General features: G+C 53.2%; 9 protein-coding genes across 9 annotated transcripts; 6 read left to right on the plus strand and 3 right to left on the minus strand.

Moving 5' to 3' along the window:
* Window positions 1-226: 226 nt before the first annotated feature.
* CONPUDRAFT_134397 (GTP-binding protein RAB5) lies at window positions 227-1,445 on the plus strand. The gene is made up of 7 exons (XM_007765503.1): window positions 227-343; window positions 398-419; window positions 473-531; window positions 584-720; window positions 775-780; window positions 830-1,106; window positions 1,181-1,445. The coding sequence occupies exons 1-7, from the start codon at window positions 304-306 to the stop codon at window positions 1,312-1,314; spliced, it is 675 nt and encodes a 224-aa protein (XP_007763693.1). The 5' UTR covers window positions 227-303; the 3' UTR covers window positions 1,315-1,445.
* A 307-nt stretch (window positions 1,446-1,752) lies between these two features.
* CONPUDRAFT_149131 (ras GEF) lies at window positions 1,753-4,279 on the minus strand (the record flags this gene model as incomplete). The annotated part of the gene is made up of 5 exons (XM_007765505.1): window positions 1,753-2,286; window positions 2,340-2,699; window positions 2,751-3,079; window positions 3,130-3,766; window positions 3,818-4,279. 5 exons carry the CDS (start codon window positions 4,277-4,279, stop codon window positions 1,753-1,755), a joined length of 2,322 nt encoding a protein of 773 aa, XP_007763695.1.
* Window positions 4,280-5,446: 1,167 nt separating this feature from the next.
* Window positions 5,447-6,963, plus strand: CONPUDRAFT_161701 (DUF292-domain-containing protein; the record flags this gene model as incomplete). Its single annotated transcript, XM_007765506.1, has 8 exons — window positions 5,447-5,476; window positions 5,564-5,574; window positions 5,643-5,770; window positions 5,839-5,929; window positions 5,981-6,057; window positions 6,128-6,222; window positions 6,299-6,436; window positions 6,488-6,963. The coding sequence occupies 8 exons, from the start codon at window positions 5,447-5,449 to the stop codon at window positions 6,746-6,748; spliced, it is 831 nt and encodes a 276-aa protein (XP_007763696.1). The 3' UTR covers window positions 6,749-6,963.
* Window positions 6,964-8,060: 1,097 nt separating this feature from the next.
* Window positions 8,061-9,834, plus strand: CONPUDRAFT_79261 (S-adenosyl-L-methionine-dependent methyltransferase). Its single transcript, XM_007764643.1, has 7 exons — window positions 8,061-8,329; window positions 8,388-8,526; window positions 8,576-8,647; window positions 8,704-8,724; window positions 8,785-8,869; window positions 8,925-9,290; window positions 9,354-9,834. The coding sequence occupies exons 1-7, from the start codon at window positions 8,128-8,130 to the stop codon at window positions 9,510-9,512; spliced, it is 1,044 nt and encodes a 347-aa protein (XP_007762833.1). The 5' UTR covers window positions 8,061-8,127; the 3' UTR covers window positions 9,513-9,834.
* A 1,727-nt stretch (window positions 9,835-11,561) lies between these two features.
* Window positions 11,562-16,462, plus strand: CONPUDRAFT_46591 (translation repressor; the record flags this gene model as incomplete). The annotated part of the gene is given in 23 exon segments (XM_007764410.1): window positions 11,562-11,746; window positions 11,799-11,916; window positions 11,968-12,216; window positions 12,319-12,405; window positions 12,432-12,599; window positions 12,651-12,796; window positions 12,853-13,094; window positions 13,108-13,261; window positions 13,317-13,445; window positions 13,517-13,671; window positions 13,711-13,932; window positions 13,982-14,112; window positions 14,137-14,202; window positions 14,250-14,423; window positions 14,480-14,668; window positions 14,724-14,909; window positions 14,957-15,077; window positions 15,127-15,266; window positions 15,317-15,550; window positions 15,604-15,783; window positions 15,841-16,128; window positions 16,198-16,366; window positions 16,434-16,462. The coding sequence occupies 23 exon segments, from the start codon at window positions 11,562-11,564 to the stop codon at window positions 16,460-16,462; spliced, it is 3,762 nt and encodes a 1,253-aa protein (XP_007762600.1).
* Window positions 16,463-16,695: 233 nt separating this feature from the next.
* Window positions 16,696-18,675, plus strand: CONPUDRAFT_149135 (uncharacterized protein; the record flags this gene model as incomplete). Its single annotated transcript, XM_007765507.1, has 1 exon — window positions 16,696-18,675. One exon carries the CDS (start codon window positions 16,696-16,698, stop codon window positions 18,673-18,675), a length of 1,980 nt encoding a protein of 659 aa, XP_007763697.1.
* Window positions 18,676-19,241: 566 nt separating this feature from the next.
* Window positions 19,242-20,683, minus strand: CONPUDRAFT_161705 (uncharacterized protein). The gene has a single exon (XM_007765508.1). The coding sequence runs from the start codon at window positions 20,635-20,637 to the stop codon at window positions 19,495-19,497; it is 1,143 nt and encodes a 380-aa protein (XP_007763698.1). The 5' UTR covers window positions 20,638-20,683; the 3' UTR covers window positions 19,242-19,494.
* Window positions 20,684-22,124: 1,441 nt separating this feature from the next.
* On the minus strand, window positions 22,125-23,802 carry CONPUDRAFT_96327 (uncharacterized protein). The gene is made up of 2 exons (XM_007765510.1): window positions 23,107-23,802; window positions 22,125-23,025 (listed from the first exon to the last, which is right to left on the minus strand). The coding sequence occupies exons 1-2, from the start codon at window positions 23,297-23,299 to the stop codon at window positions 22,454-22,456; spliced, it is 765 nt and encodes a 254-aa protein (XP_007763700.1). The 5' UTR covers window positions 23,300-23,802; the 3' UTR covers window positions 22,125-22,453.
* A 118-nt stretch (window positions 23,803-23,920) lies between these two features.
* On the plus strand, window positions 23,921-25,687 carry CONPUDRAFT_134403 (uncharacterized protein). Its single transcript, XM_007765511.1, has 4 exons — window positions 23,921-24,105; window positions 24,159-24,222; window positions 24,278-24,426; window positions 24,505-25,687. The coding sequence occupies exons 1-4, from the start codon at window positions 23,935-23,937 to the stop codon at window positions 25,540-25,542; spliced, it is 1,422 nt and encodes a 473-aa protein (XP_007763701.1). The 5' UTR covers window positions 23,921-23,934; the 3' UTR covers window positions 25,543-25,687.
* Window positions 25,688-25,793: the final 106 nt, after the last annotated feature.

The raw sequence follows: 25,793 nt of genomic DNA on the forward strand, positions 1-25,793 counted from the left end.
TGAATAAACTTAGAGGGGCTGAGCGAGACGCAAGACGGGGACAGGTGGGACAGACGTTCGGTGGTGGTGGTGCGAAACAGAGCCGGGCCACTCTCAAGCCACAATCCACGCAAATTTCCATCGCCCCCGTCACCCATCCGTGGGATTTTAGGAGCTGGGTGGGCTCACGCTGGGGAAATTATTCCCTAAATAAATAAATATGGAGTACCTCTAAGTGACCGAACGAGCTGCGCGTTGCGTTCCTGTTCTAGTGCTCTTCAACTCCACTGCCATCCACTCTCTCCTCCTCCTCCCTCCCGCATCATGTCAAAACAGCTTCAGTTCAAACTCGTACTTCTTGGTGAGTAACCCAGCATAGCATACATACATATTCATTCTCTAAACAACTCCATAGGAGAGTCCGCTGTCGGGAAGTCAAGGTGACGAGCAACTGGTGCCTTGCTGTTAAACAACGTCACTGAGTAACATGCAGTCTTGTGCTACGATTTGTCAAGGATCAATTTGACGACTACCGGGAAAGCACCATCGGAGGTGAGCCCTCTACCTCAGTCCTGGTTTCCTTTGACTCATACCCTGTGTACAGCTGCCTTCCTGACGCAAACAGTAACACTGGATGATCAAACGACTGTTAAATTCGAGATTTGGTACGTCTCAAACAAATCACCGGCAACATACTCCTCAATATTTGACAGGGATACTGCTGGCCAGGAGCGATACAAGGTAAAGTGTTGCCTATCTTGATAACAACGTCTGACGTACTAACCTTCCTCGCAGTCTTTGGTAGGTGTTATGGTGCAACGCCTTGCACACGACTTTTAATCATTCGCAGGCCCCCATGTACTACCGTAATGCCAACTGCGCCGTCGTTGTCTACGATATCACCCAGTCCGCATCGCTCGAGAAGGCCCGCACATGGATTCGCGAGCTTCAGCGCCAAGCCGACCCATCCATCGTCATCGCCCTCTGCGGCAACAAGACCGACTTGTCTGCGCGCCGCCAGGTCACCCAGGAGGAGGCACAGAAGTATGCCGAGGAGGAGGGCCTCATGTGGGGCGAGACGTCCGCCAAGTCGGGCGAGGGCGTGTCCGAGATTTTCACAGCAATAGGTCTGTCCCCTTTCCGCCTTCACTCTGACCCCAACATCGCCTGCGCAATCTTGGCATCTGACGTTTTCTCCCAGCCAAGAAGCTTCCCACTACTGCTCCTCCGCCAGCACGATCAGGTGCTACACGGGGCACCGCTGGTGCACGAAGCGGTGTTGACCTCAACAAGCAGGCCAACAACCAGCCTGGATCCAGTGATTGCAACTGCTAGATTGTTATCTCTCGGCTACTCACATACATAACGACATATTTTGCCTTGATTTTTCCCTCCCATTATGACTCTTTCACCCTCACATGTAATCTTACATTACAACACGTTGTGCCGACCACTAGGGTATACACCACTATGAACATTGTCGTGCTACACCGTTTTTGCAAACTGCGTCCACGCTTGCAGATTACCGGGTAAGAGATCAAAGTCGATAGCATTGCATTGGTGGGTAAGCGATAGTGGGTAACTGATGAGTACTGAGTGGGTAGTGAGTAACGAATGGTAGATAGTACATGATGAGTGAGTACAGGTGTTTTAAGTGTGTCCGTGAGATCATCCATCAGGTATACGCCAGTATACAGAATAATTACTAAGCGACCGGAATACACTGGGTTGCATTAGAGAAATAGAAATATCAAAACCACGGAGGAACGAAAATCACAGAATGCCGGCGGCGTCCAGGCGTCCTTTGACATCGAGGCGCGCAGCCTCGGAAGTCTGCAGCTTCTCGCTGCGAGTCCAGAACCAACTGGATTCCTTTGCGACAGCGGTGTTCATCTGGGACACCATAAAACTCCGCGTAGCCTCGACGATGGTATACGGGTACGGGTTCTGCTGGTGTCGAAGCAGGGTGCCAACGACGTTGGCGAACTTTTGGCGTTTGGCGAAGTTGATGCACTGGATGGGCCCTACGGAGGTGGGAACCTCGACGGTGTCTTTCATGGCCTTGTCAACGGATACCAGCTCGGTGAGGAACATGCGGAGGATGGGCGTGCACGGGCCCTCTGTGCGCTTCATGACGCATAAAAAAGTCGAGAAGTCACTCGCGGAGTCGCAGAGCTTGCTGTGCGAGTCGAACTGCGCTCTTCGCGTGCTTTGCTTCCAGGTGTAGCGCAGCTTTGTGACGACCTGACTGGAGAGACCGGTAATAATGGCGGACAGAGAATGATAGTTCTGGGCGTTGCGACATTTCTAATGGAGGAGTAAGTCATGGTCCAAGACGGGGATTCAAGGCATAAGCTTACATCGGCAACCTGTATCCAAAAGTCGACCGTCGCCGCGCGTTTGCTGAGCGATTCTTGAGATAGAATGCTCATCTTGACCCATGAAGAGACCTTCTTGTATGCGTTCATGAACGCTGTAATGTTGCTAACCTCCCGCCCCTGCTGCATTCGTGTCCAGCAGAAACACTCCTCCGGACGAATCGCTGCGTAAAGTCTCTGCTCGATCACACATAGATGCTCCGCAATTTCATCTGGGTTCCATCGACAAAGGTCATTGGGATTGTTTTTGGGACGCTTGAACAGTGACGGGGTGGCGGGGGTCAAAGGCGTTGCGGGAGTCAAAGGCGAAGCTACGGGTGATTCATAGGGCTCTGCTTTAGACTGCAAGGAACCGGAATGAGTATTTAATACGCTGGAAAACAACACGCTTACCTCTGAAATTGATTTCAGCAGAGCTCTTGCGGGTCGTGACATCTGCGGTGGAATCGAAGTGCTACTCAGAAAATTCGATAATCTTCGCCCAAGCATCGGTTCCTCCTGCATGAGGTGATAGGACTCAACCCAGAGGGTGAGGATTGTCATGACCCGGTTCTGGACTGGCCGAAGCTCCCGTTCCCTCCACAGCTCCAGTGCTCTCGCCGAAATGTTCGGAGGAGGCGCCATGTCGAACCGAGCAACCAACAAGTCGAAGAACTCGTCCGGTGTGGTAAACGTCCTGAAAGTGAGGAGAAAATCTTCGCGGAACGTTACATCCTGAGGGCCTACAAAGACTTCTATAACCCACTGTAGTAAATGGAGACTAATTACTTACCACTGGACTCCGCAGTCAGCTTCTGCAATAGCGCCCTCAGTGTCCCAGCCCTCACAACCCCCCTTTCTGTCTGCAACTCATAACTCGGGATCTGCTGTTCAGGCGGGTGTGGGGGAGGTGTAGGCAACTGCTTCCTGGGAGTCTGGGCTCCTGAAGGAGGATCTGGCAGACGTTTTGAACGGAAAGAAGTGCTTCGACTCCGCGAATGTGAATGCAAGGATTCATTGATGTTAGGATTCGAAAGAAGTTCGTATCCCATAGGTGATGCATAAGAACCCATGAGTGCGGAGAGTCGGGTCACTGTGTCGCCGTTGTCCACAATAACAGGAAGAGGTCGCACTTGTCGACCATATTGCGTCTTGATGGGAGCGGTATGACTGTATTGAACGGACGTGGTCGAATGGGCGCGGCGATGCTGATGAGTGGCAGGAGTGGACGGCGTCATGGGCGTCAAAGGAGTCCATGGGTCGTGAGGCGGTTTCGGTACCGCCGACAAGGGTGAAGGCGGAGGCCGGAACTGAGTAGGAGAATCCAAGTCGTCTACGATATCGAAGAATGACGTCGGACTCATTGAGCCCGCAGACAGCCCGCCTCGGGAAAATAAATCGGTGGAAGTGCCAAGCTGGAGGCAGGGAACCTGGGGAAGATGGGTCAGCGGTCTCGTAAGGTCGAGAAACATGGACGTTACCCTTTGGTTATTTTTAAGTTGAACCCATCCTTCGTTTTGACTCTCGAAGGATACGGATGTCGGATAACTATTCTGCCTTTCCAACTCACTAGCCGATTCTGTGTTCGTGGCGGGTCCGTCTTCGATGATGGGCTCCACGAAACTGCTTGGTATCCATCCTATGCGGTCTCCAGGCGGGCGTATGGCGGCCCACCACCCCGTCTCTTCTTGCTTTGCAATAGTCAGGATCTCGTTCTTGTGAAAAGGAAGGTGATCCGGGTCGTCCGATTCAAAGTCATAGAGACACTGTACGCGGCAGATGAACCAACTATCCATCTCACCCGTGCTTGGCGACGTTCCCGAGGTTGTTGCACCGGGTGTCGAGAGTGCCGAAAATGGAGAGGAACTGTCGCGCAGACTCGTCGGTAAGTCAATCGACAAGCGCGGTGGGCTTCGAGGAATCGGTCGGGGCTGCACCGTCATGGCAGGGCGGTTGTGTAAGGAGTGGTAAGAGGGTTGAAGTCAGAGCAGTGTCAGACCAATAAATTCATGGGGCTGTAGATGCTTGATGCTTACACGCGAACTTACTGACTTGTCCGGCGAGATGGCGTATTAGAGGTTCCGTGATGATCTTCGTCTGAGGTGACAGGAAAAGGGACACATCAGCTAGGTACAGTGCATTTGCAGTCCAATACTGTCCAATATTGACCACACCTGTCTTGCCGGATCAATCGAAAATAACAAAGTCTCACCAGACTTGACTTGATCGCCCGGAGTAAGGTGGTGGGAATTGGATAATAATAATGAGGACGCGAGATCAAGTTGTTCAGAGAGGAGAAGAGTCGAACCCGGGGCACGCGAAGTCCCTCCACATATCCTATTAAATTAATTGACAGGAGCTGTGGTGCTCGGAGTCGATGAAGCAAATGTGTACCAAGACATGAGCCACTATTGGCGTGGGGCAAGCGAGTACACTGGCCGGGAACTAAACGTAGACATCTTCACTTGTAGACGACGGCTTGTTAGCTCCCCTTGAACCGGGCGAGTTGTGTACACGGTTGTCAAGACCACTCACCGCATCAATTGAAAACGTGGGGTCTCGTCTCCCCTCGCCTAGGCAACCATACTTACTCGTCGAGCTGATGTCACTACTTCCAGCTTTCAGCTTCAAGCATGATGCAGGATGTCCCACTGCTCATGATCATGACGAGCAGCATATTAGAGTTTTATTGCGTTCCTGCATGCTTTCACTTGCGCAGCTTGGTCGCAATTTCTCAAAGATGCTGATGGCGCACTAGTACAGCGTAGGCCAGCTAAGGCAGGGGCCGATTGATTGACATGTATCTCGATCTCATATGGTGCCTTCCGTAAGCTTGTGTCCACAGATGCTGCGAGGCATGGTCAACCTTGCACATGATGCTAATGCCCAATATGCTGCACGTTTGTTCGTCGAGCGAAAGGGACTGTTCGACGTGAGAGAAGAGGGGGAGAGAAGCAAAGAGGAAAGTAGAGATAAGCGATCGTTGAATAGCTTAAGTGCATGTGGTTGTACTAGTTGTTTTGTGCTATGCTATCTTCGGATCGGTTGCCCGGAGTCGCGGGGGATCCATTGACTGCACAGCCAGATTGAGCACCACTTACTTGTCTGTCATGCCTCCGTGGAACGCTGCAAAGGCCAAGGTCGGTGCCTTCTCTGTTATCATCAAGCTTGCTGCACCTACCCCATCGTTACCACCATCTTGCTCACGAAACACAAAACGCGAATAGGTCCAGCTCCGGTAAACCTCCATCGTCGTCTCGATCGCAGACGCAATCAATGTTCACTCCTGTTCACGTTCTTCTCCAGGCTATCCGTCCAGCGCCTGCGCATCAGTCAGCAGAAGAAAGAAGCTCAGGCCAAGGCTTCACGTCGCGAGATTGCTGTTCTTCTTGAACGCGGCAAAGTAGAAAGTGCTAGGATCAAGGTCGAAGCTAGTACGCTCTCCGTTGCGTCAATGACGTCGGGGTCACAGCCCGAGCCAACTCCACCTCAATCCTTCTAGTTATCAACGAAGATATACACGTAGAGCTCTTGGAACTTCTGGAGCTTTACTGTGAACTCCTGATTGCAAGATTCGGCTTGCTTGAGTTGAAGTGCGTATGTCTTGTTGTTCAGCTGATTCGTAGCTAACTCCTTAGGTATAGCTCCAAAGAACCTGACCCCGGCATCAGTGAAGGCGTTTGTAGCATTGTTCATGCCGCTCAAAGGACGGAGGTAAAAGGTATGTGCTGATTTCATGTCCCTGTGTTCAACGCCACTAAGCCGTCCTTGTGGCTGGTGAATATTGTCAGAGCTGCATGTACTGCGAGAGATCTTGATGCACAAGTATGGACGCGACTTTTCTTTAGCAGCGATAGAAAATCAGAACGGCTGTGTCAGTGAACGGGTACGCAGTTGAGCTTCTGCGCCCACGAATCTATCGTTACTAACCATCACTCCCGCGGTGGGCGGATGGTACATAGGTCACACGCAAGCTCATTATAGAGACACCGTCAACAGAACTGGTAGATGCCTACCTTGGCGAGATTGCTAAAGCCTATGCCGTCAACTGGAGAGCGTCGAGCGGCGGAGGTAGCTCAGGCGAAGACGGTGGCGTTAAGGTCAGTCGCTTTTCTTACCGCGGGCTTATAATTGACGCGCTGTACATACAGGAAGCAAAAGGTGATACAACGGCAGAAAGCCAATCAAAGTCCCCGGAGCCGGACAAAGACGCCAAAGACGGGGATGAGCCAGCACCCCGGACTCGCACGCCTAAACTGCCCGATCTTCCTCCAACAGAAGACGAAGCGGAAGGCGGCAAGCCTAACGCTTCTGGTTCTTCATCAGTGGCTAAGAAGCCAGACCCGCCGCCTTACGAGGAAGATGACTTTGCAGCCCTCGCTCGTCGGTTCGAGGCTCTCAAGAAGCGGTGATGGTCGACTCTGCTCCGCTACCCTTGGGCGAACGTCGATACACCAGCAAAACTGTGGTTGAAATTTCAACAGAGTCGACGCATGCCTTCAACATCATACTGGAAATGAGTGGCGATACCCTCGCGCTCGATGATTACCAGTTGTACATTTATTTGGCTGTCGTTCATAGGATCTCTCAAACGTGAAGTTTGGAAGCTAAAGATTTGAAGATTGCGAACGTGGGTGAATTTATGTGCCCAATGAATGGACTCGCTGTGTTAAGTTATGTGGCTGGCGAGACCATGTCCGCCGACGGGCCAAATTACTCCTAGCAGTCGGTTTCTGAGCTGCCGGTTACATATTGTGTGCGCGGTTTCACGCATGCATTGCCATCTAAATCAGCGCCGTAATCAAGATGGTTGCATTGGTGGCAATGGGCTGTAAAAATATTGGGTATCTGTCTGGTTCTGGATTCGATGGCCATGGCCACTCATCTGATATTTCCATTGTCTCAAGGACAACCATGAGGCAAGGAGACGAGGCAAGCTAGACAAATATGAAAACCTGCTATCGTCGGCGCAGGGGCCTCGTTCCGTTGAATACTGCCATGCATATATCCTGCCACCGTGTGACAGGGTAGCTCTTTATTAACTTCATTCCGGGCTCAGCGCACTACAATGCGCCCCGTTTAATAAGGCAAGGCTGAGGCGATCAAATCCTAGGCCAGGATGGTGCTGCAGCGCCGTGGCCGCTTAGAAAGGTATGTCTACACAAAGTTCTAGCTTGTCCAGCACCTGATGCACCCGCAGCATGAGCGTGGGAAGCCGAGTTACCCCTGCGTCAAGGCTGTCAAAGGATCGACCTAAGCGTTTATTCGTCATCGAGGGGCGCTTGTGTGCGGGACTAAATTCGAAGGAATCATGGTCTCGCGCCGCGGCGGACATGCGATCAGCAGCGATGCGGGTATTACATAAAGGAAAAAAAGAGATTTGCAGAGAAGCACTAAGAGAAGACAGAGAAGGGAGTTTAATGAAGAGAAGAGAAGAGTTGCTCGGATCGGGGTGTAAACTTGTGAATGGTCCCTAGTGGTTTGTACTGAGCAAAGAAAGGCGGAAAAGGAAGGCAAGTCCGGGGAGATGATGATGGTCCTGGCCACGTGCACGTGAGCCATTCACGCGGTCGCAACGGTGGACGGATGCGACCAACGTCGTCCGGAGTGGCGGAAATTTGACGCCATGTCCGCCGAACGTCTCACATCGTCTATATCAACCTAGCTCGCTTTATGGCCATCGTCCGTTTGCTCTCCCTAGTTCATGTCGACTGCCATGTCCTACAACCACCAACACGTCCACAATGATGATACCTCCAGCGACACTGACTCATCCGACAGATACACTGAGATGTCTTGGGACTTCCCTAGTGTCGCGAGCTCAAGGACGTCATACGATGTTTCTATGCGGTCCGCCTCCCCCACACCCTCTGTCGTATCCGTAACGAGCTCCTTTCGCGCTCAGGCTTTTCGTACAGAGTACGGCAGAGGTTTGAACAACTATTCGGAGGTGTACACGCTTCCCGCAGACGACGAAGAGATCGATCGCCTGAGTACGCGTCTCTGCAGCGCGTATTCGTATTTCATCTCTGATACTGATGTTCATCGCAGACAACCAATACCTCATGTTCAATGAGGTGATTGGCAAGTACCCCCCGCCACTCCCGGAGGTTTTGGCCGAAGATAATCTCGGCGGTGTGCCGGGCGAAATCAAGGCCGTACTCGACTTGGGCTGTGGGAGCGGCTGCTGGTGAGAACTATTAGCGCTCAATTGCGCCGCCGTGCTCACGTTCGTGTAGGATAATGGATATTGCGCGTCAGTTTCCTCACTGCAGCGCTGTCGCGGTGGATCTTGTTCCCATGCAGTCTCCGTATGTCATTCTTTTTGATCGGCCGCGTGAAAAGGGCATGCTAACCATCTATCCAGGGACATGCCTCCAAACTGCAGGTAAGGAGTACCGGCCCGACTCGCCAATCATAAACGTGACTCAGACTACACGCTTCTCAGGAGCGAAGTCGATGACATCAATCTCGGCCTTGAGCACTTTTACGGAGACTTCGACGTGGTCCATGTCCAACTTGTCTCTTCAGGCGTAAGGGATCATTGATGTATGGCACGAGCATTTGATTCACAATGTGCTCTCTCAGATACGGGATTATCAAGGTCTCATCGACCATATCAGTCACGTCCTCCGCCCGGGTGGCTTAATGGAACTCATCGAATTTCCATTTGCATTCACTGGCGCCGACCACGTCAACATCGTAAGAGGTCCAGGCGAATATGGCCCTCCATGGGCTGCCCAATGGATGGCGACCGCCCGGCAAGCCGTTATGCAACGCGGTGGAGAGGCTGATGCCTCGGGTCACCTGCGTCAATGGGTCGAAGACCATCCGGCGTTCGAGAACGTGGTCTATCGCGAGTACTGGTTCCCATGTTCCCCGTGGCTCCGAGGGAACGACCCCCAGAGTGCTAAATGGAATCGCATCGGCGCAACGATGCGAGACGACATTGTGGTAAGTTTTCGCGCCCCCATGCCGGTTCGTCAGCTCGATTGTGGATTGACATGCCTCTTATAGGCGTTCATGAAGGGTGGCAGGCCTCTTCTCCTACGAAGCGGTCTCTCGGAGGCATTCGTCGATGACCTCCAGACGAAAGCTGTGAACGAGCTCATGGAAGGGAAAGAGCCCGTGTTTGTATGCATACAGAACATCTACGCCCGGAAGAAAACGACTTAATCACATACACCTTATTTCCCTCTCTTTACGGACGCTAATGTCAGCTCATAGGATACTGTACTTTTCTTACTGGCACTATAATCTCCTGCATACCGCACTATATCTCGTTTCTTGCATACACCTCATATAATGTGGCAGTTTCACCATGCTTTTTACGCCTTATTGTTATTGGGAGATAAAACGGGCTGCAGCTGGGCTAGCTGAACGTTTTCACTAGGCTACACTTTGATCCTCGTTGCACCTTAGGCTTATGTAGTAATTTGGATCCAGGTAGCTGGTGCGCACTGGCACCCGTCGACGCAATCTTGTAGTGATTGTGAACCGGATCTCGATTGACAGGAAAAACCACAACAACAGAGTGGGCTGTAGGCCGAGGAGCTCTACGACATGATATAGCAGAGAGCAGACGTAATCCTTGCCAAAGAACCGCAAATCTCGGGAGGCTTCTTGATCTCGATGGGGTATCAGGACCCCGTAAAGGCCAGAACTCTCCGACCTGCGCCACTCCGATGTTCTTCGCCTCGCGGAGAAGCATGGCGCTTCTGCAGCTGGGGAGCGTTTCGATGCAAATTTAAAGCTTCAAAAACTACCATGTTTTAGAATAGGACGGAACCCAGCCGACAGTCGGCGTTTTCACAGAGTCTTAATTGAAAGTCGCTCAATGAGTAGTGTTAAAAATCCGACCCGGGACTAACCGAAAGAAATTGTGTTCATGGAAGCTCGCGGCTCGGAGAATCGTTCTTGCCTACTAAGAATCGTTAAACATGTCAAATTCGCTGGGACTGCAGGACTTTGCGCATCGTGCATCCCATGTCTCTTGGTGGCCCATAGTAGCCCCATGGCACAATATTAATGGCTGTCCAGATCGCATCTATCTTTTCTCATGAGTGTACCTGATGAGCGAATCAAGAAGTAACTTGAATATTCCGAATACATGATTCCAGATGATTCCGAGGAGCTAAGGGCCTGATGCGACGTAACGAAGAGGACGTTAATCATGGTCAGTGCCAGAGTAGCCAACTGAGAAACTTTATATCTTTTTCGCTTGCTGGCTTGAGATCCAGATATTGGAGTGAGTGAATGTTGCCACGGGGAAATACTGTCGTTTACTAGTAGAAGGATGAACAACACTGCGATCCAGCCTGCTTCGACTTCGCTCGCCGGCTAGACTGATCAAACCACATTAGATTTAGTCGCACCCTTTGCATAATGGCTCAAAGTCGCTTGGTTGCATAGTAGGAAGCGCTTTAGGTGGCCCAGGCAAAAATCATCAGACCGTCGCGTTTGTGCGCGCTTTCTTCGATTTATTTCTGTAAACTTCTGATGAATCATTAATCAGCAACGGTGTATTGCACAACCAGCTGGCACCGATCTTTCGAACCTTTGGTTCCTCGGCCTTCTGACTGTAACCGCGGTGCAGAGCTGGCGCTTCCTTGTAAGCATGACCATCTCCTTTCCAGATTATCATATCATCGTACGAACAAACGTAGGAATTGGAATCAAGATTTCTCGCCACAGTGTGAACATGATCCTCCGGCTGTACTTCGCTTCTGCTGGAATCTGATGGCCAGAAGTCGGATACATACACCGCTGGGAACGAGATCTGGAGACAAAGGGAGAACATACATCATTAGGCAGTACGATCAAGCTATGTCGGCGGAATGTAATTTCTTGACCGCTCGGGAAGATAAGGTTGGCAAACTCGAAACTGCAACGGCTTAGTACTGTTAGTTATCGTTTCATATGCAATGTGTGAAACCATGTGGTGTGGTCGGCGCACAGAGATCATGATGAAATGGCGCTAAATGGCGGCGCATTTGATCCTAGCAGGTTCGTATATCTGTCCGTTTCTGCAGCTGCTGCAACATGAGATTGCTCCAAGTCACTGACATGACTGAACAACCGGGCGGGCCGGCTAGATCCGACGAGAACGAGGACGCGTCAAATGGTGCACAGCCACCGATCACTTTCGCTCCTAAACCTATTGGCGAATAGCAAGCACCCTACGTCCCTTCAATTGCTCTTGCTAGGCCCGTGCTAGCGCTCATCATGGGGCTCAGAGAGGACCTAATAGAACAGATCGTCCATCCAGACCCGCAAAACTCAGATAAGCTACTTCATGATCTTAATCTCGCTGGGCTACCGTCGCGCGAGCAAGTGCTCAAGGACATTGAAGAGAAGCTACTCTTGCCACCAACCAAGCTTCCGGACCACTGGCTGTCTACCTACCAGATGTACGCCCCGCTACATTCGCGTTGTAATGAGATGGCAGGTTGACCTGGGCAGACATTGGCAGCATGAGACATCTATACCATCGCTCTTGAGCTTCCAGCCCTCTCCTCCGCCTACAAGTCTCGCGTTCGTCCGTTCCGGGATCCAGGGACGCGTAACTGGATACACAGAGGTAAATTGATACTTTTAGACTTGAACTAGATACCGAGAATAGCGCGCATAGATCCCCAATCCTCGTACCAACCTCACCGCTATCACGTCCACATCCTTGGATCGAGCGCCGGGACCATCATCGAGCTTTGTCAGGGGCAAGTCAGGGCACGTACCCTTCTGGCCTGGTGGACTGGACGACGTTCTGCTGACGGCAGAGCCTGGTCAGGCGCAAGACCCAACAAAAGGCTTACGGACGGTTGCACCTGGTCTATCTAGAGGGCTTCGTCTGCCAGGAGAGGAGGTCGATGACGATCTGTTCGTTGAGCTAGATGAAATCGCTGCGGAGAAGAAGCCCTCGGAAACTGTGGTGTGTGCCGTGTTTCTGATTTACTGTTGTATTGACACGTGTGGACAGGCTGAGGATCTCGTTCCAGAAAACGAGGAACTGAATGGAGCAATCCCGTCTACCAGGGAAGCCACCGACATAGATGAGTTGCTCCCAACGACAGTGGGTCGTTCCTGCTTTCCTAGTAGCGGTCTAAACGACTTACACAATCGCCACAGCGATCTCATTTACGGCCGGCTAAGAGAAACCAGCGCGCGAAGAAAACCACGGCAGTCAAACGTGATTGGGCACATGTCGTGGACATCAATAAGCCCATGACGAACTTCCACGAGCTTGTACCGGAGATGGCCCATAAGGTCCGCAAAGCTTGTTGAATGGGTGCTTCGTATCTAACTCGGCTTTCTCAGTACCCGTTTGAACTGGATACATTCCAGAAGGAGGCGGTGTACCACCTTGAGATGGGAGACTCTGTCTTCGTCGCTGCTCACACTTCCGCCGGCAAAACGGTCGTGGCAGAATACGCAATCGCCTTAGCAGAAAAGCATATGACTCGGTCAGTTCATCTGTATTGAAAGCTTGTGGCAACACGTTCGCTAAGGCGTTGTGAAGGGCGATCTATACGTCACCGATTAAGGCATTGTCCAATCAGAAATTCCGCGACTTCAAGCAAACCTTCTCGTCCTCCTCTGTTGGTATCCTGACTGGAGATGTACAAATCAACCCCGAGGCCAGCTGCCTCGTCATGACGACAGAAATCTTGCGGAGTATGCTGTATAAGGGCGCAGACCTTATCCGCGACGTTGAGTTTGTTATCTTCGACGAGGTCCATTACGTCAACGACGCTGAGGTACGTCCAATTATTAGCCCCTTTTGCTTGTACATTAAGTTCACCGTTCATTCACCACCTGCAGCGAGGCGTGGTATGGGAGGAAGTTATAATTATGCTTCCGGACCATGTAAACATCATCCTTCTGTCCGCTACGGTCCCTAACACTAAGGAATTTGCTGACTGGGTTGGGTAAGTGAGAAGCCTGTGGCACGCGACCTTCTCACATCTGATGACACGCATGCAGTCGGACCAAGAAGAAGGACATATATGTGATTTCGACTGCTCAGCGGCCCGTCCCATTGGAGCATTATTTGTACGCCGGCAGAGATACGTTCAAGATCGTCGATGCATCTCGTAAGTTCCTATCTCAAGGGTGAGTGTACCCCAGTTTTTCCGTGGGCGGTGACTTGCAATTTTGAGTTCCTACCTTCTTACCGCCCTTAGGTACAAAGAAGCTGGGGAAGCTCTTCGGCGGAAGCAGGATAAAGAACGAGAGGCCGCGGGTCTCGCTCCTGTCCAGCGTGTTGGCGCGCGAGGTGCTGCGGCCCGTGGTGGCCAGCGGGGCGGCGGGCCCAACCGCGGCGGCGGAGGCGGCAGAGGTGCTCCGGGCAACTCTGCAGCCCCCCGTGGACGCGGAGGGGGACCGCCGCGGACCATTAACACCGGGATGGACAAGAACCTTTACGTTCACCTCCTTAGTCATCTCCAGAAGAAAGCGCTTCTGCCGGTTGTGGTGTTCACGTTGTCGAAGAAGCGCTGTGAGGAGAATGCATCGACGTTGACAAACGCCAATCTTTGCAACGCAGTGGAGAGGAGTGAGGTCCATGTTGCGATCGAGAAGGCAATCTCTCGGTTAAAAGGTATATCTGCTTTTTTCTGTCACGTTCAGCTACTTACCTGGATCATTAGGCACTGACAAAAAATTGCCACAAATTGCAAGGATGCGCGATCTCCTTTCACGCGGCATAGGCGTTCATCATGGTGGTTTACTACCTATTGTCAAAGAGGTACGGTCCATGTCTTTTCTACCGCTTCTATGGGTTCAAGCCAAACACGGCCACTAGGTTGTAGAGATCTTATTCGCACGTGGCCTGGTCAAAATCTTATTTGCCACGGAAACCTTCGCTATGGTATGACCCCTTACCGTCAGGCATATGGTATTTTCTAACCATGACAGGGAGTGAACATGCCGGCTAAATGTGTTGTATTCTCTGGCATCCGGAAGCACGATGGAAAGAGCTTCCGTGATATTTTACCAGGAGAGTATACCCAGATGGCTGGCCGTGCTGGTCGGCGTGGGCTCGACCCTACCGGCACGGTCATTATTGTCACCCAGAATGAACTTCCTGAGGTAAACCGTACGCGTCGATGGAACGCTCCGAACACGACTCACGTCCTTTTGCGTAGCAAACGGCACTTCAACATATGATGCTCGGCGTCCCCGCCAAGCTTTCGTCACAATTTAGGTTGACATATAATATGATACTGAACTTGCTTCGCGTGGAGGCACTGCGAGTGGAAGAAATGATCAAGCGCAGTTTCTCGGAGAATGCGTCGCAGCGCCTTTTACCAGACCAGCAGAAGAAGGTTGTTGAGGTAAGCGCATACTTGGGCTCTCGGGGGTGACTTGTCACGCCTGAATTATGCTTAGCACGAGAAAACTCTGTCTGCCATGCCCACACTGGACTGTGATATCTGCCTAACGGATATTGAAGAGTTCTACGACACATCGGAGGCGGTCATCAGCTACAATCAGGCCATGCTCTTGTTTGCGGCGAGTAGTCCCACCAATGCAAATCTGTTTGCTTCTGGTAGGGTCATCATCCTGCGGGACTCCGTAAGATATCAGTCATTGACCACCGGAAGACGACTCATTTCTCGTAGAAGTATAGGACGAATAATGCGGCACTGCTTCTTAAACCTGATTTGACTCAACCTACTAGTTCAGGCAGGATGTTCTTCGCCTTGGTTCTTGTAAATGGTTCGCATACTGGGCCCACAAAAGGTCAGTAGCTTGTTTTTTCGCCATTAACGTTCTCACCCCCCACTTTTAGTTAAAGATGAGCTACCGGTGCCGCCACTGTGGCCACCAACTCCAAACTCTGTCGCTGTGGAGAATGCAACGTATGAATTGACAAGTGTGTCGATCACGAGTATCGCTCTGCTCACACAGCGCATAATCAAGGCAAATGGAGTACACCCATTTTCGAAAAGACATCTGTTCAACTCAGCTTTCAAATATAGGTCGAACCATTGGAAATTATTGACAGGCATCGCATCTCTCACATGAAGGAAGCTATTAATCAACTACGAGAGTTAGTGGACGGCTGGATACGCGCAGGCTCTATACCCGAAGTGGATTGGAATCGCCTGCGTGCGCTGGATTTCCAGGAGAGCATGCGGACAAGGAATGACCTGGCAAGTCGGTGCAAGGACACGGAGTGCACGTGCAAAGGGTGTCCACAATTCGCCGAGCATGTAGGTTCCGTTATGTTTCAATCAGATGTTCATCATCTAATTTACGGTGACAGTACCACATTCTCCATGCACAAAAGGTACTCAAAGCGAACATCGCGATGCTGAAGATGGCTATTTCGGATCAAAATCTGGAGCTCATCCCAGACTATGAGCAGCGCATCGAAGTACTCAAGGAGTTGCAGTTCATCGATGAAAACTCCACGGTTCTACTGAAGGGCCGTGTCGCATGTGAAGTGAGTGGCGCATAACTATCATGAGGCGATTCACGGCGACCGACTCATTTTATACAGATTAATTCCGTGAACGAGCTCGTTCTCACAGAGCTGATCCTTGAGAACACGCTCGCTGCCTACGAACCGGAGGAAGTAGTGGCGCTACTTTCCTGTTTTGTTTTCCAAGAGAAGACGGACAGCGAGCCTGTGATCCCGCCGAAACTCGCAGAAGGACGGGATGCGATCATTGCCATAAGCGACAGGGTTGGACGGGTGCAAGATCGAAATAAAGTTGCCGCCGAGGAATTCCGTTCGAATCTCAAGTTTGGCCTGATGGAGGTGGTGTATGAGTGGGCCAAGGGAATGGTAGGTTGACACATTGCTTCCTGATAGAAATGCGGCGGCGGCTGACTGACGGGGCGCCAAACTTGATAGCCGTTCGAGCAAATCACATCCCTCACTGACGTGGCTGAAGGGACGATTGTACGGGTGATCACTCGGCTAGATGAGACGTGTCGGGAAGTCAGAGATGCGGCTCGGGTAATCGGTGACGCTGATCTGTTCAAGAAGATGGAGGAGGCGCAGCTCAAGATCAAGAGAGACAGTGAGTTTCCATCCAAATTTTGGTGTTTGAATATGTCTGGACTAATGAACTGCCTTGTGCGTGATAGTCGTGTTTGCTGCTAGTTTGTACTTCTAATACAGTAATATAAAGCGGCGCTGTACCTTGTTCTTGATTCTTGCAATTGCAGTGTGGCAAACAAAGATGCAACGTGCAGGGTGATAGCCACAGTTTTAGGCTCCGCGGAGGGATGGATGACCCGATTTGGACACTGATTATGCTCCGGTAAATTGCTGATCGCCTCCGCTTGCACCCGTTCAGCAACTCACCGCTGCCTGCTGGCTCTGTTATGGTCCTGAAACTGTTGCACAATGGAAAACACACACACTATCAACGCCTTCGGTCAGCCCACAACCCCATATGAACCTCCGACAGGGCATCACCAGCATGCTGCCTCCGAGACACCCTCTGCGCCTGCCAAAATCGAGTCTAGTGCGGCAGAACAGGCCCCTCTACTGCCAACGTCAGCTGTCAATCCTTTACTACTGCCTCAGAGGCGTCGTGTCAATCCCGAAAGCCTCGCGCTTCGCTTGGGCCCGGACCTCGTGCGAGACCTCGATGCTCTGATCCTGCCCGGCAACATAGAGATGCCGTCATTTGCTGTCCGAAAGGAGCTGCAAGAACGCTACAACATTGACCGCAGACACATCTACGACTACTTTCATAGCAAGGGGCTCCGCGTCGTCAAAGAAGATAAGAATGGCAACCCCATCCCACCAAGGGAGATTCTGCCCCCTGAGCTGGTGCTGGATCCAATAGACTTTCGTGTGTGCGATTCAATACTGATGCATGTCTGCTATTCCATTCAGCCGAACCTTCGCCCTTTGCGACAGGCCCCGCCCAGAAACTCCCATTATCAATCTGCTACGTGTTCTAATTCTAATCCGCGCGATACCGGATGGAAGCACCGAAACGCCCGTGGAATCACCAAGAAGAAGCTCAGACGCCCCAGAAACTGTCCCAGCGACGCTAGCGGACCTGCGGCTTGTGATCTTGCCAATGTAATTACTAGTCTACACACCCAAGTTCATCAAGGAAGCCCATCCATCGGCAGCAACCCTGCTCGGAGTTCTCCTTGTGGACTAGATCACTTTGACAAACACGAACACGGCTTCGCAGGCGACGGAACTCTTGCGGATGCCATCTTCCATCTCAAACGTGCAGATGCAGAACCAACGATAGATGACTCGGCGACATGCGACACGACATTGGTTGTAGATGATACTATGGGCGACATCCAAGATCTGGGGACTCTGATAGACTGCGATCCACCGCATGAGGAACTCGGCGTGGTCGCACCTCTGCCTTATGACTCTCTGGCTCCGCTTTTTGACAAGGAACGAAACTGTCTGTACAAGTATCTTTCTGATTGCCTCGGGCCGGCCAGTGGTATTCAGGAATCCGTCGGCAGCTATAGGCAGCACATGCAGGAACAAACGAGAATCTATTATGAACCCCTCACACGCAACTCCTGCATTGCTCAGGAAACCCAATCACCGTCGACACCCGCACAGGATCAGCAAGGGGACAGAACCGTCAACGAATTCCGATCCTGGCTCACCACCGGAAACTTTTACGACGGATATGGGAACGGCATACCAGCCAGGAATCCGGTCAGCTCATTTTTTGAGGCTCCGAAGAGGGTGAGAGAGCAATCGAACGGTTTCAGTTTCTGTCTGCTTGGTGACCACGCGCCGACGACTTCCCTGGACGAGCTTTTCCCGACCGGCGCGAAAACCGATCTTCCTGGACGTGACGTCAATGCCTCACCCATCCTCCGCTCCCGGCCTGCTGGTTCTCGAATAAGCGATGATGACGGTCCAGCTGGAGATCCGAATTCTCATCCGGTCAATTTCGCTTTGCGATGCCTGTCGGGACACATAGACGAGCCGCATCAATCCGCAACTCTTTTCCGTGGACTTTATGGACTTGAGAGGAAAAACGTCATGGAGACGGCGGCGGCGGGACCGACGCGCCGTGCGGCGCTTGCTGATTCGATGGAACATTCTCCTTTTTCGAACGCTGCTGGCTCGGGCTCTCAAATTTGCTTCGCGAGCACAAGCTCAGCGAGTGACCGTCCCACCGCTAATAGGCGGACTTCTCGGGGAGGCGCTGATCATCATCACCACCACAGTCGCACTCGCTTCGCCCCGTACAGCCCTGTTCATGTGAAAAAGGAGGTCCACGAGCGTAACAGGAATAGGACCGGCGAGAGACCGTTCACACCCGCGACCCGCGGCCGAAGTCGAGGGCACAGGACCCGGACTGTGTCCGCTGGGGGAGGAATCTGATCGAGCGGGCTTCCTGGGCACCAATAATCACTAAGGCAAGACGAGTCACCGGCTTGAGGTTTGAATGGCTGTAGCTCGAGGGAATAGATTCAGAAGGGCCGCCGGACTGCTTTATCAGTCAACTTTGCCACCGACACCGCACCGCGTGCCTTTTCTCGACTTCCATTTTCCATTTGTTTTTTGGGTTGGGCGTTGTTGGGCCATAGCGTTTTTAGAGAGGCGTTGGTCTGTCTGTTTTTCTTCTCGCATTTTGAGAGGCGTGCGGGTAGGCTGCAGCGCGTTTAGATGGATAATTAAAATTGGCATCCCATCGGGGCGGTTGTGTCCATACGTTCTCCTGTGTACTGTGCTCTACTGTATTAGCGTTTGTTACGGTGTGGACCGCTTAAAAATAAGATCGACACCGTTCCCGAGCACGGGTGACGTCCTGCCACTGTTAGATGTCGCGCGTAAAAAGTCACACCCCAAAATGCCGCAGGCAGTTGTTCTATGTAACAGGATCAAGTTCGTATTCGTATCGGATCGTTTCGTTATATTGAGTGCGGTGTGCTGCTGCTATATGGGTATTAGGATGCTATGTGTACAACTAGACAATGTATGATTGCGTGATTGTCCGGCTAAAACTATTACTGTACTGTAATGGCGCTGCATAGGGCCGTCGGCCTCTCAGGGACGGATGGATTGTAATGGGGGATGATCATCATGAGGGAGGCGTGGCGGAGCGTATACGTATGGACATGGACTCGGTGCGATTGGTGCAGATGCGGATGAATAGATGGGCCAGCCGCGGCCAGACGAGGTGAGCCGAGCGACTAGGTGCTAATGCCATCCGGCGCTAGCGTCACCGCACCCACAGGCACACACGTCGTCGTATGGGTGTCTGTCATCGGCTGGCTGGTGCGACGACGCGTGCTGCTGCTGTTGCTGCTCAGCCTCCACGTTCAGCTGGTTCAAAACCGCGTTCGACAGCGGCTGGCACAGCAAGGACAACGGCGAGAGGCCCTGCGAGGGCCGACGCGTCGCCGGCTGGGGTTCCTGCTGCTGCCGCTGTTGGTGCTGCTGCGCGTCGCAGAACGGTCGCTCCGCGGACGCGGCGATAGCGTGTATCGGGATAGGGGGGATCGGGCGGACGGGCTGCGGCTGGAGGATCTGGCGCTTGGGCGGGGGCTCTGCGACTGCGCCGGCGAGCGAGGACGAGGAGGCGGACATGGGTGGATTATAAGGGTAATGCGGCGCGGGTGGTTGGTGTGCGTGCGCAGACGAGTATGGAGGCGAATAGTGCGCATTAGGACTAGGATGGGAGTTGTAGGTATGCTGCTGATGATGATAATGCTGGGGTGAATAGGAAGCTGGCGATTTGCTAGAATTTTGGGGTGGCGCGGAGTAGTAGGACGCGTCTGACGCGTGCGCGTGACCTGGGGCGGACGCGGACATTCTGCGATCCGAGACAGGTTGCGAAAAGTGGCGGTCGCGCTCTGCGCTGGCTGGCCGTGGGTAGCTGCCCAATGCGCCTGCAAGTGACGACTCGGTGTTTATGACGTGAGGGGGACTGTGAGGAGAATATTCTACGTCAAAGTCGTCTGCGTAGTCCGAGTCGTACTCTTCGTCGTCATCGTACTCGAGGTCCTCCATCTCGACGTTGTCGTGGTAGACGTCATGACCGAGTGGTGATGCGGGGGTGAAGAGAGAATATGAAGAGGTCGACGAGGGTGTGTCGAGGTCTGCAGACAGTGGTGGTTGGGAGACAATCGTGACTCTGGGCGCCAGAGGGCCATTAGGGGTGTCATATACCGGGTACCGCCAATAGCCGGTATGCTGCTGGTGCTGCTTGGACGAGCATGGGTCCATTGGTGGGTGGACTTGTATGGCATCGGGATAGGGCGGCGAGTGTGATGGGTAGTCCATGGCAAAGTTGGTGAGCGAGGAGAACGGCTGGGAGTGGTGATATATAGGCGCGTGCATTTTGTAGCGAACCGACAGAGACAGGGGACTTTGTGAGTGGGGAGACGGGCAAGGGAGGTAGTTGTATAAAAAGGATTAGAGGACGTCGGCCGGAGATTATGATATTGGGAATAGGGAAGCGCGACGGGGCAGGGACATACAGAAAGGGGCCGATGGAGAGATTCGTTGGGAGATCAGCGGGGTGACGGCACATCAATCTTTGTGGACAGAGAGCGTTCTATTCATTTCTATTTGCTATTTTGCATTAGCCGTGCAGCAAGGAACGAGTTGACGGCGACGGACGACTGAATGATCTCGCCTCTGTCAAAGCTTAACCTGCTCCCGTCATCCGTACCGTAATCGCCACCGCACATCCCTAGCCGCCTGCTGAGATGCTACCAAGATACGTTATTGCCATGTCCACCCCTCGGGTCGAGAGGGGCCGATGCTGCTTCCTCTCCATTCCGACACTCCGGACACGTTCCACCTTCTATTCATCATCCTGTCTCACCATCCAAATACAGACACACGCCACCACTCCCCATCAACCCCCCTCGGCACTCCCCCAAATTATTCTCATATCAGGTAAATCGGCGGTGTTGTGCACCGACAGACACCGCGACTTGTGATTGCAGCGCATATTATAGTCCCTTCTGTCACCGTGTGGGGCCCAAACCTTGCGTGGCATATGCCCGCGTCCGCCTCTGGGAACAGGGCCACACATCTCCGCCAAATTCCATGCGTTTCACTTGTCTTTTTCCGGCTAATTCTTTATATTTTTATACTCGACTTTTACCATTTCACCCCTTCCTTTTACCCCCATCCGGAGTCGCATCTCTGCTGCCTGAATCCATGATGCGACAATAATATTTGCAAGTTGCACGCGGATCTTGGCCTGGCACAAACTTTGTCTGCGTTTAGATCTCCCCTCTTGTTTATTGGATTCGAGACTGGTTTCGGAGGTCTGGATCGGTGGGCGCATATGCGAGAGATCCATCTGGCTGGCACTTCCCGACCGCCACGCCAGAATAGGCCCACCCGAATCTGATGCAGATGCGAGATGCAAATGTCCCCTGTCCACCCGTCCACAGAAAAGCTGTCCACATCCCCTTCCCGCTACCCTGAGTACTTGACTGATCACCCGCACCCAGCCCCGGTTCCATCGAACTCTCTCTTCAATGAGTCGCGAGCCGACCACCCGGTACGCGGATATCACCCCTCTGCCTTATCCGGCGTTCATGTCCACGATCGCACACAAATCGCACAAATTGTCTGGACGCTTTTGACGCTTACACGTCACCTACACCAACTTAAGCTCGCTTTGGTTGCGCAAGCACGTTTGCCCGCTCCTCTAACGCAACCGGCCCTTGATTCCATTTCCGTCCTTCAATGCGGCTCACTGTTTCCGGACGTCTGTGGTTCCTGCGACAAACGCCCGCCCTGTTGCTCATCACAACCAGAAGACGTTTTACTCTTACGTGACAGTCTAGCAATGCATGACATACTCGCGCTTCAAATTTCACGCGGTCAAGCGTTATGCTCATTTATTTCCTTCTTCCTCGCATCAGCGTCGCGTATGCATATGTATGTATGTAGTTGCCTGCAGGCAAATTGGCGTATTATGTATATAAAAAAGAGGGACGACATCATGCGACATGAGGACGATGGGGCTAAAAGCACATAGACGACGAACCGGTGGAAGAAAGCGCCTCGAATCAAACACGCTCGGAAAACATCAAGGTCACGGTGGACCCCTCGCATCAAAAAAAAAACTTCGGAAATAAACCTCTTCCACAGGAAAGAAAAAACACACGTTTGGCCCATCCCCAAACTCCGCTTACTCAGCAACGGTCAGTCCACCCATAGCACGGTGCAGATCGTTCTGGCTCCCAGGGCTACCGCCATGTACCGCGCGCGGACCCAGGCCCGGGTGTCTGACACCCAACGCCGCTCCCAGCATGCGTTTCCCCGGGTCACCGATCTTCGGAGGTCCCTCCGCATGAACGATTGCAGGGTCATCCGATGAGACCACAGAGTTGATGAGGTCGTTCAGCGAGGGGTGCGAAGGCAAGGTGGGCAGCGTAGGCGAATGCTCGCGCCCATTGTTCCCATTCCCGTTCATGCGCGGCGAGTGCTCCGAGATGGTGCCGTTCAGTGGTCCGCTCTGCGCTCCGTTCCGAAAGGAACTGCCGTTCTGGCTGTTGTTGCTGCTACGGCTGGGAAAAACCGAAATGGAGGCTGCGCGTATGTTGTGTCCGCGGGAAGGGTTGCTCGCGTGCTGGCCACGGGTATTGACTGTTTGAATGACCACCTGAGCATCAGGACCATCATACGGCTTGATGGTAGCACCGGGCGTGTCGGTGAGAATGGAAGGAGGAAAAGCCAGTGCATTGAGATAGGCTCTCTTGGCTGTCGAAAGGGGGAGATAAATAATAGCCCTAGTCAGAAACGCGGTGTCTCAACAAGGGGACTTGAGAATGAGCCACTCACCAGCAGAAGCATCCTGGAAAACGATCAAAAGACTGGTGTCATCCCTCCATTTGATCTTGTAGCCTCCGTTAACATTCTCCCATTCCGAGAAGGCGGTGTGGAAATCTTTGGTCTTGAGGTCCTTGGAGAATCCAGTCAGCGCGAGGATGCGCGTAACTGACGCGGAAAGACCCGAAGTAGATGCAGCAGCCATCTTTGTTCAAACGTTCAGGGGTGATAACGGTCGATAGAGGAGACAAGAAGGTAAAGCAAGGCGGTGTACTGCAAGAACTGGTCCTAATTAAATGGGGGGAGGAGGCGAGGTGTGTGGATGGACAGGTTATGGAGTGCGTTTGCCGAGCGAAACGTGTACTTAGGAGCTAGAGAGCACGAGCCGGGGGCAACGACGGGGGTGGAGGAGTCGGTATTAGGCGGAAAAGCAAAAGTGAAGTATAAGAAAAGCGAGTGGTTGTTTCGTTGATGTTACAGAAGAGCAGAGCGAGACGAGGGCGACAAGAGAAATGGTGGGGATGAAGGAGGAAAAACGACAGAGCCTGTCCTTACCGACATGAGCGCGATGTTCTCACGCTGTGGCCTTGCGCCCGAATTAGCGCATACAAGCACTGTTACTCCTCCTCCTAGGCCTTTCCTCGTCGTCGCCAGTGTTCACTAGCGTTGAGGATGAAGGTTATACTACTGCTAGCTAGACCACCAAGGAAAAATAATAGGCCACCGGTGTGACCGCTGAGCAAAACATAAGCCCCCCACATGTCGGAATTGCCCGTTTTAGCAGTCGCATGTCAACGCCCCCAAGCCCACTAGTTTGCCACTGGCAGAACGCCGAGGTGCATGTACACCATGGTCAACTACATGCCCCAGCATCCCCAGGCCCAGCACCACCAAGATGCGCTGGACAATGACCTCCTCCGCGTCATGATGCTCGTCGATGAGCTCAGTGCCCAGCTCGCCGCCAACCAGAAGGTCGCGAGCACGCTCAAGACCCAGGCCTCCAGCTTGAATGTGCGTGTTCATCCCCCTGAGCCCATAGCAAAATCTCTTATTGCAGGCGCTAGAAGCAGGCGTCCGACAATGGATCTGGGTTCTCTCTAAGGCGGGTTAACACGGATATTTCGCAAGGTGCGTGCATAATCCATTTCTTAGTGTTTACACGTCTCATATGGCGAATTGGCAGAAACGTTCGAGTCCGACCTGGAGCGCACGAACGCTAAAATAATTATCGAGAACCAGACGCTGCTTCATGAGAACAAGCAGCTCGATCTGCTCGTCAAGGAGTACGAGCACACGATGGAGACTGTCATGTCCAAGTTTCGGAGCCACACTGTATGTCCAGCTACTTTCTTACGGTCTTTACACTCACGCTATCTCCCTGTTCCATATCTTTCTTCCTGTAATATCTAGCTTGCAGCTCAGCAGCATGAGCTCACGTTAACGCGTCACTACGCCGGCCTTCTGCAGGCGTGCGACTCTCAGAAGTCGCATCCCGAGCTCATGATGGACGCACACACGGCCATGGGCCTCCAGCGGCTCGCCCACTCTCTCCGCGCCCTCGCGCGCTCCATGACATCCAACGAACCACACTCCCCTTACTCCTCCTCTTACAGCCAACAGCCCTCAGACCCCGACATCCCCGCACTCATCGAAGCCCTCTCCTCCGACCCTCCCCCACCCACCGCCGCCGACGCTGATACCGACGCTGAAGTTGACGCCGCCGCCGACGCGCCCGCACCCGCGCCCACACTGCCGCTGTTAGACTGGGCCTCCGAGCGCGAAGCCGAAATCGCGCGGCTCGAGGCCGAAAACGCGCAGCTCCGCAAGCAGCTCGAGATCGACGACGCCACGATGTCGTCGCACGGCGTCGCCCCCGCGCTCGCCCGCGACGAGTCCGTCCGCCTCTCCGCCCTGCTCAACCCCGTCGCCGCCCGGCGTGCGCGCGCTGAGAGCGCAGCCGCGAAGCCGCCCGGGTGGGGCTCGGACGAGCCGGGCCCGTGGGGAGGCTGGGAGGGGCACCCTGGGGGCGGGATGAACGGGCCCGGTGGGGGCGGAGGCATGGGAGGAGGTATGGGAGGAGGAGGCGGCGGCGGGGGCATGGGCGGAGGGCAGCACCAGCAGTGGGGCCCACCGGGCAACGGTCCACCGCTGCAGCGCGCGATGGACCTGCAGTCGGGCATCCGCCCGCCCGCGCGCAGACCGCCGATGTTCGTGCGCGGCAGCGGCGGCGGCCCCGCGCCGCCCGTGACGATCAACCCGTCCGCTCAGCAGAACCACAATCAAAACCAGAACCAGAATCAGAATCAGAATCAGAACCAGAACCAGGGCCGCGGGAGCATGCTCGGGCAGTGGTCGCAGCAGCCCCTGGGCACGATGAATCAGGGAGGGATGAACGACCGCTGGTGGGGCGGGCCGGGAAGCAACTCCGCGCTCGATATGGGCCGTTAGCTGGCGTCGGTTGTCGCCTGGTCTGGCTCGTTCAGTGGAGGCGAGAGCCGCAGAGGTTTGCTTGGATGTCTGTCGTCTTGTTTTCTGTATATGCATGTGCAATTTTGATACCATAATCCGCAATATCAATGGTAGTAATACCCAGCCTCGGACCCCAAGCGTGACGACTTTGCAGGTCCCATAAAACCGATTATCGATGGACTTCAGGGCCTCACACAAAACACTGGGGATGCATGCAAGGAATGATATTA

The sequence above is a fragment of the Coniophora puteana genome, assembly GCF_000271625.1.
Source record: "Coniophora puteana RWD-64-598 SS2 unplaced genomic scaffold CONPUscaffold_1, whole genome shotgun sequence".
Lineage (NCBI taxonomy): Eukaryota > Fungi > Basidiomycota > Agaricomycetes > Boletales > Coniophoraceae > Coniophora > Coniophora puteana.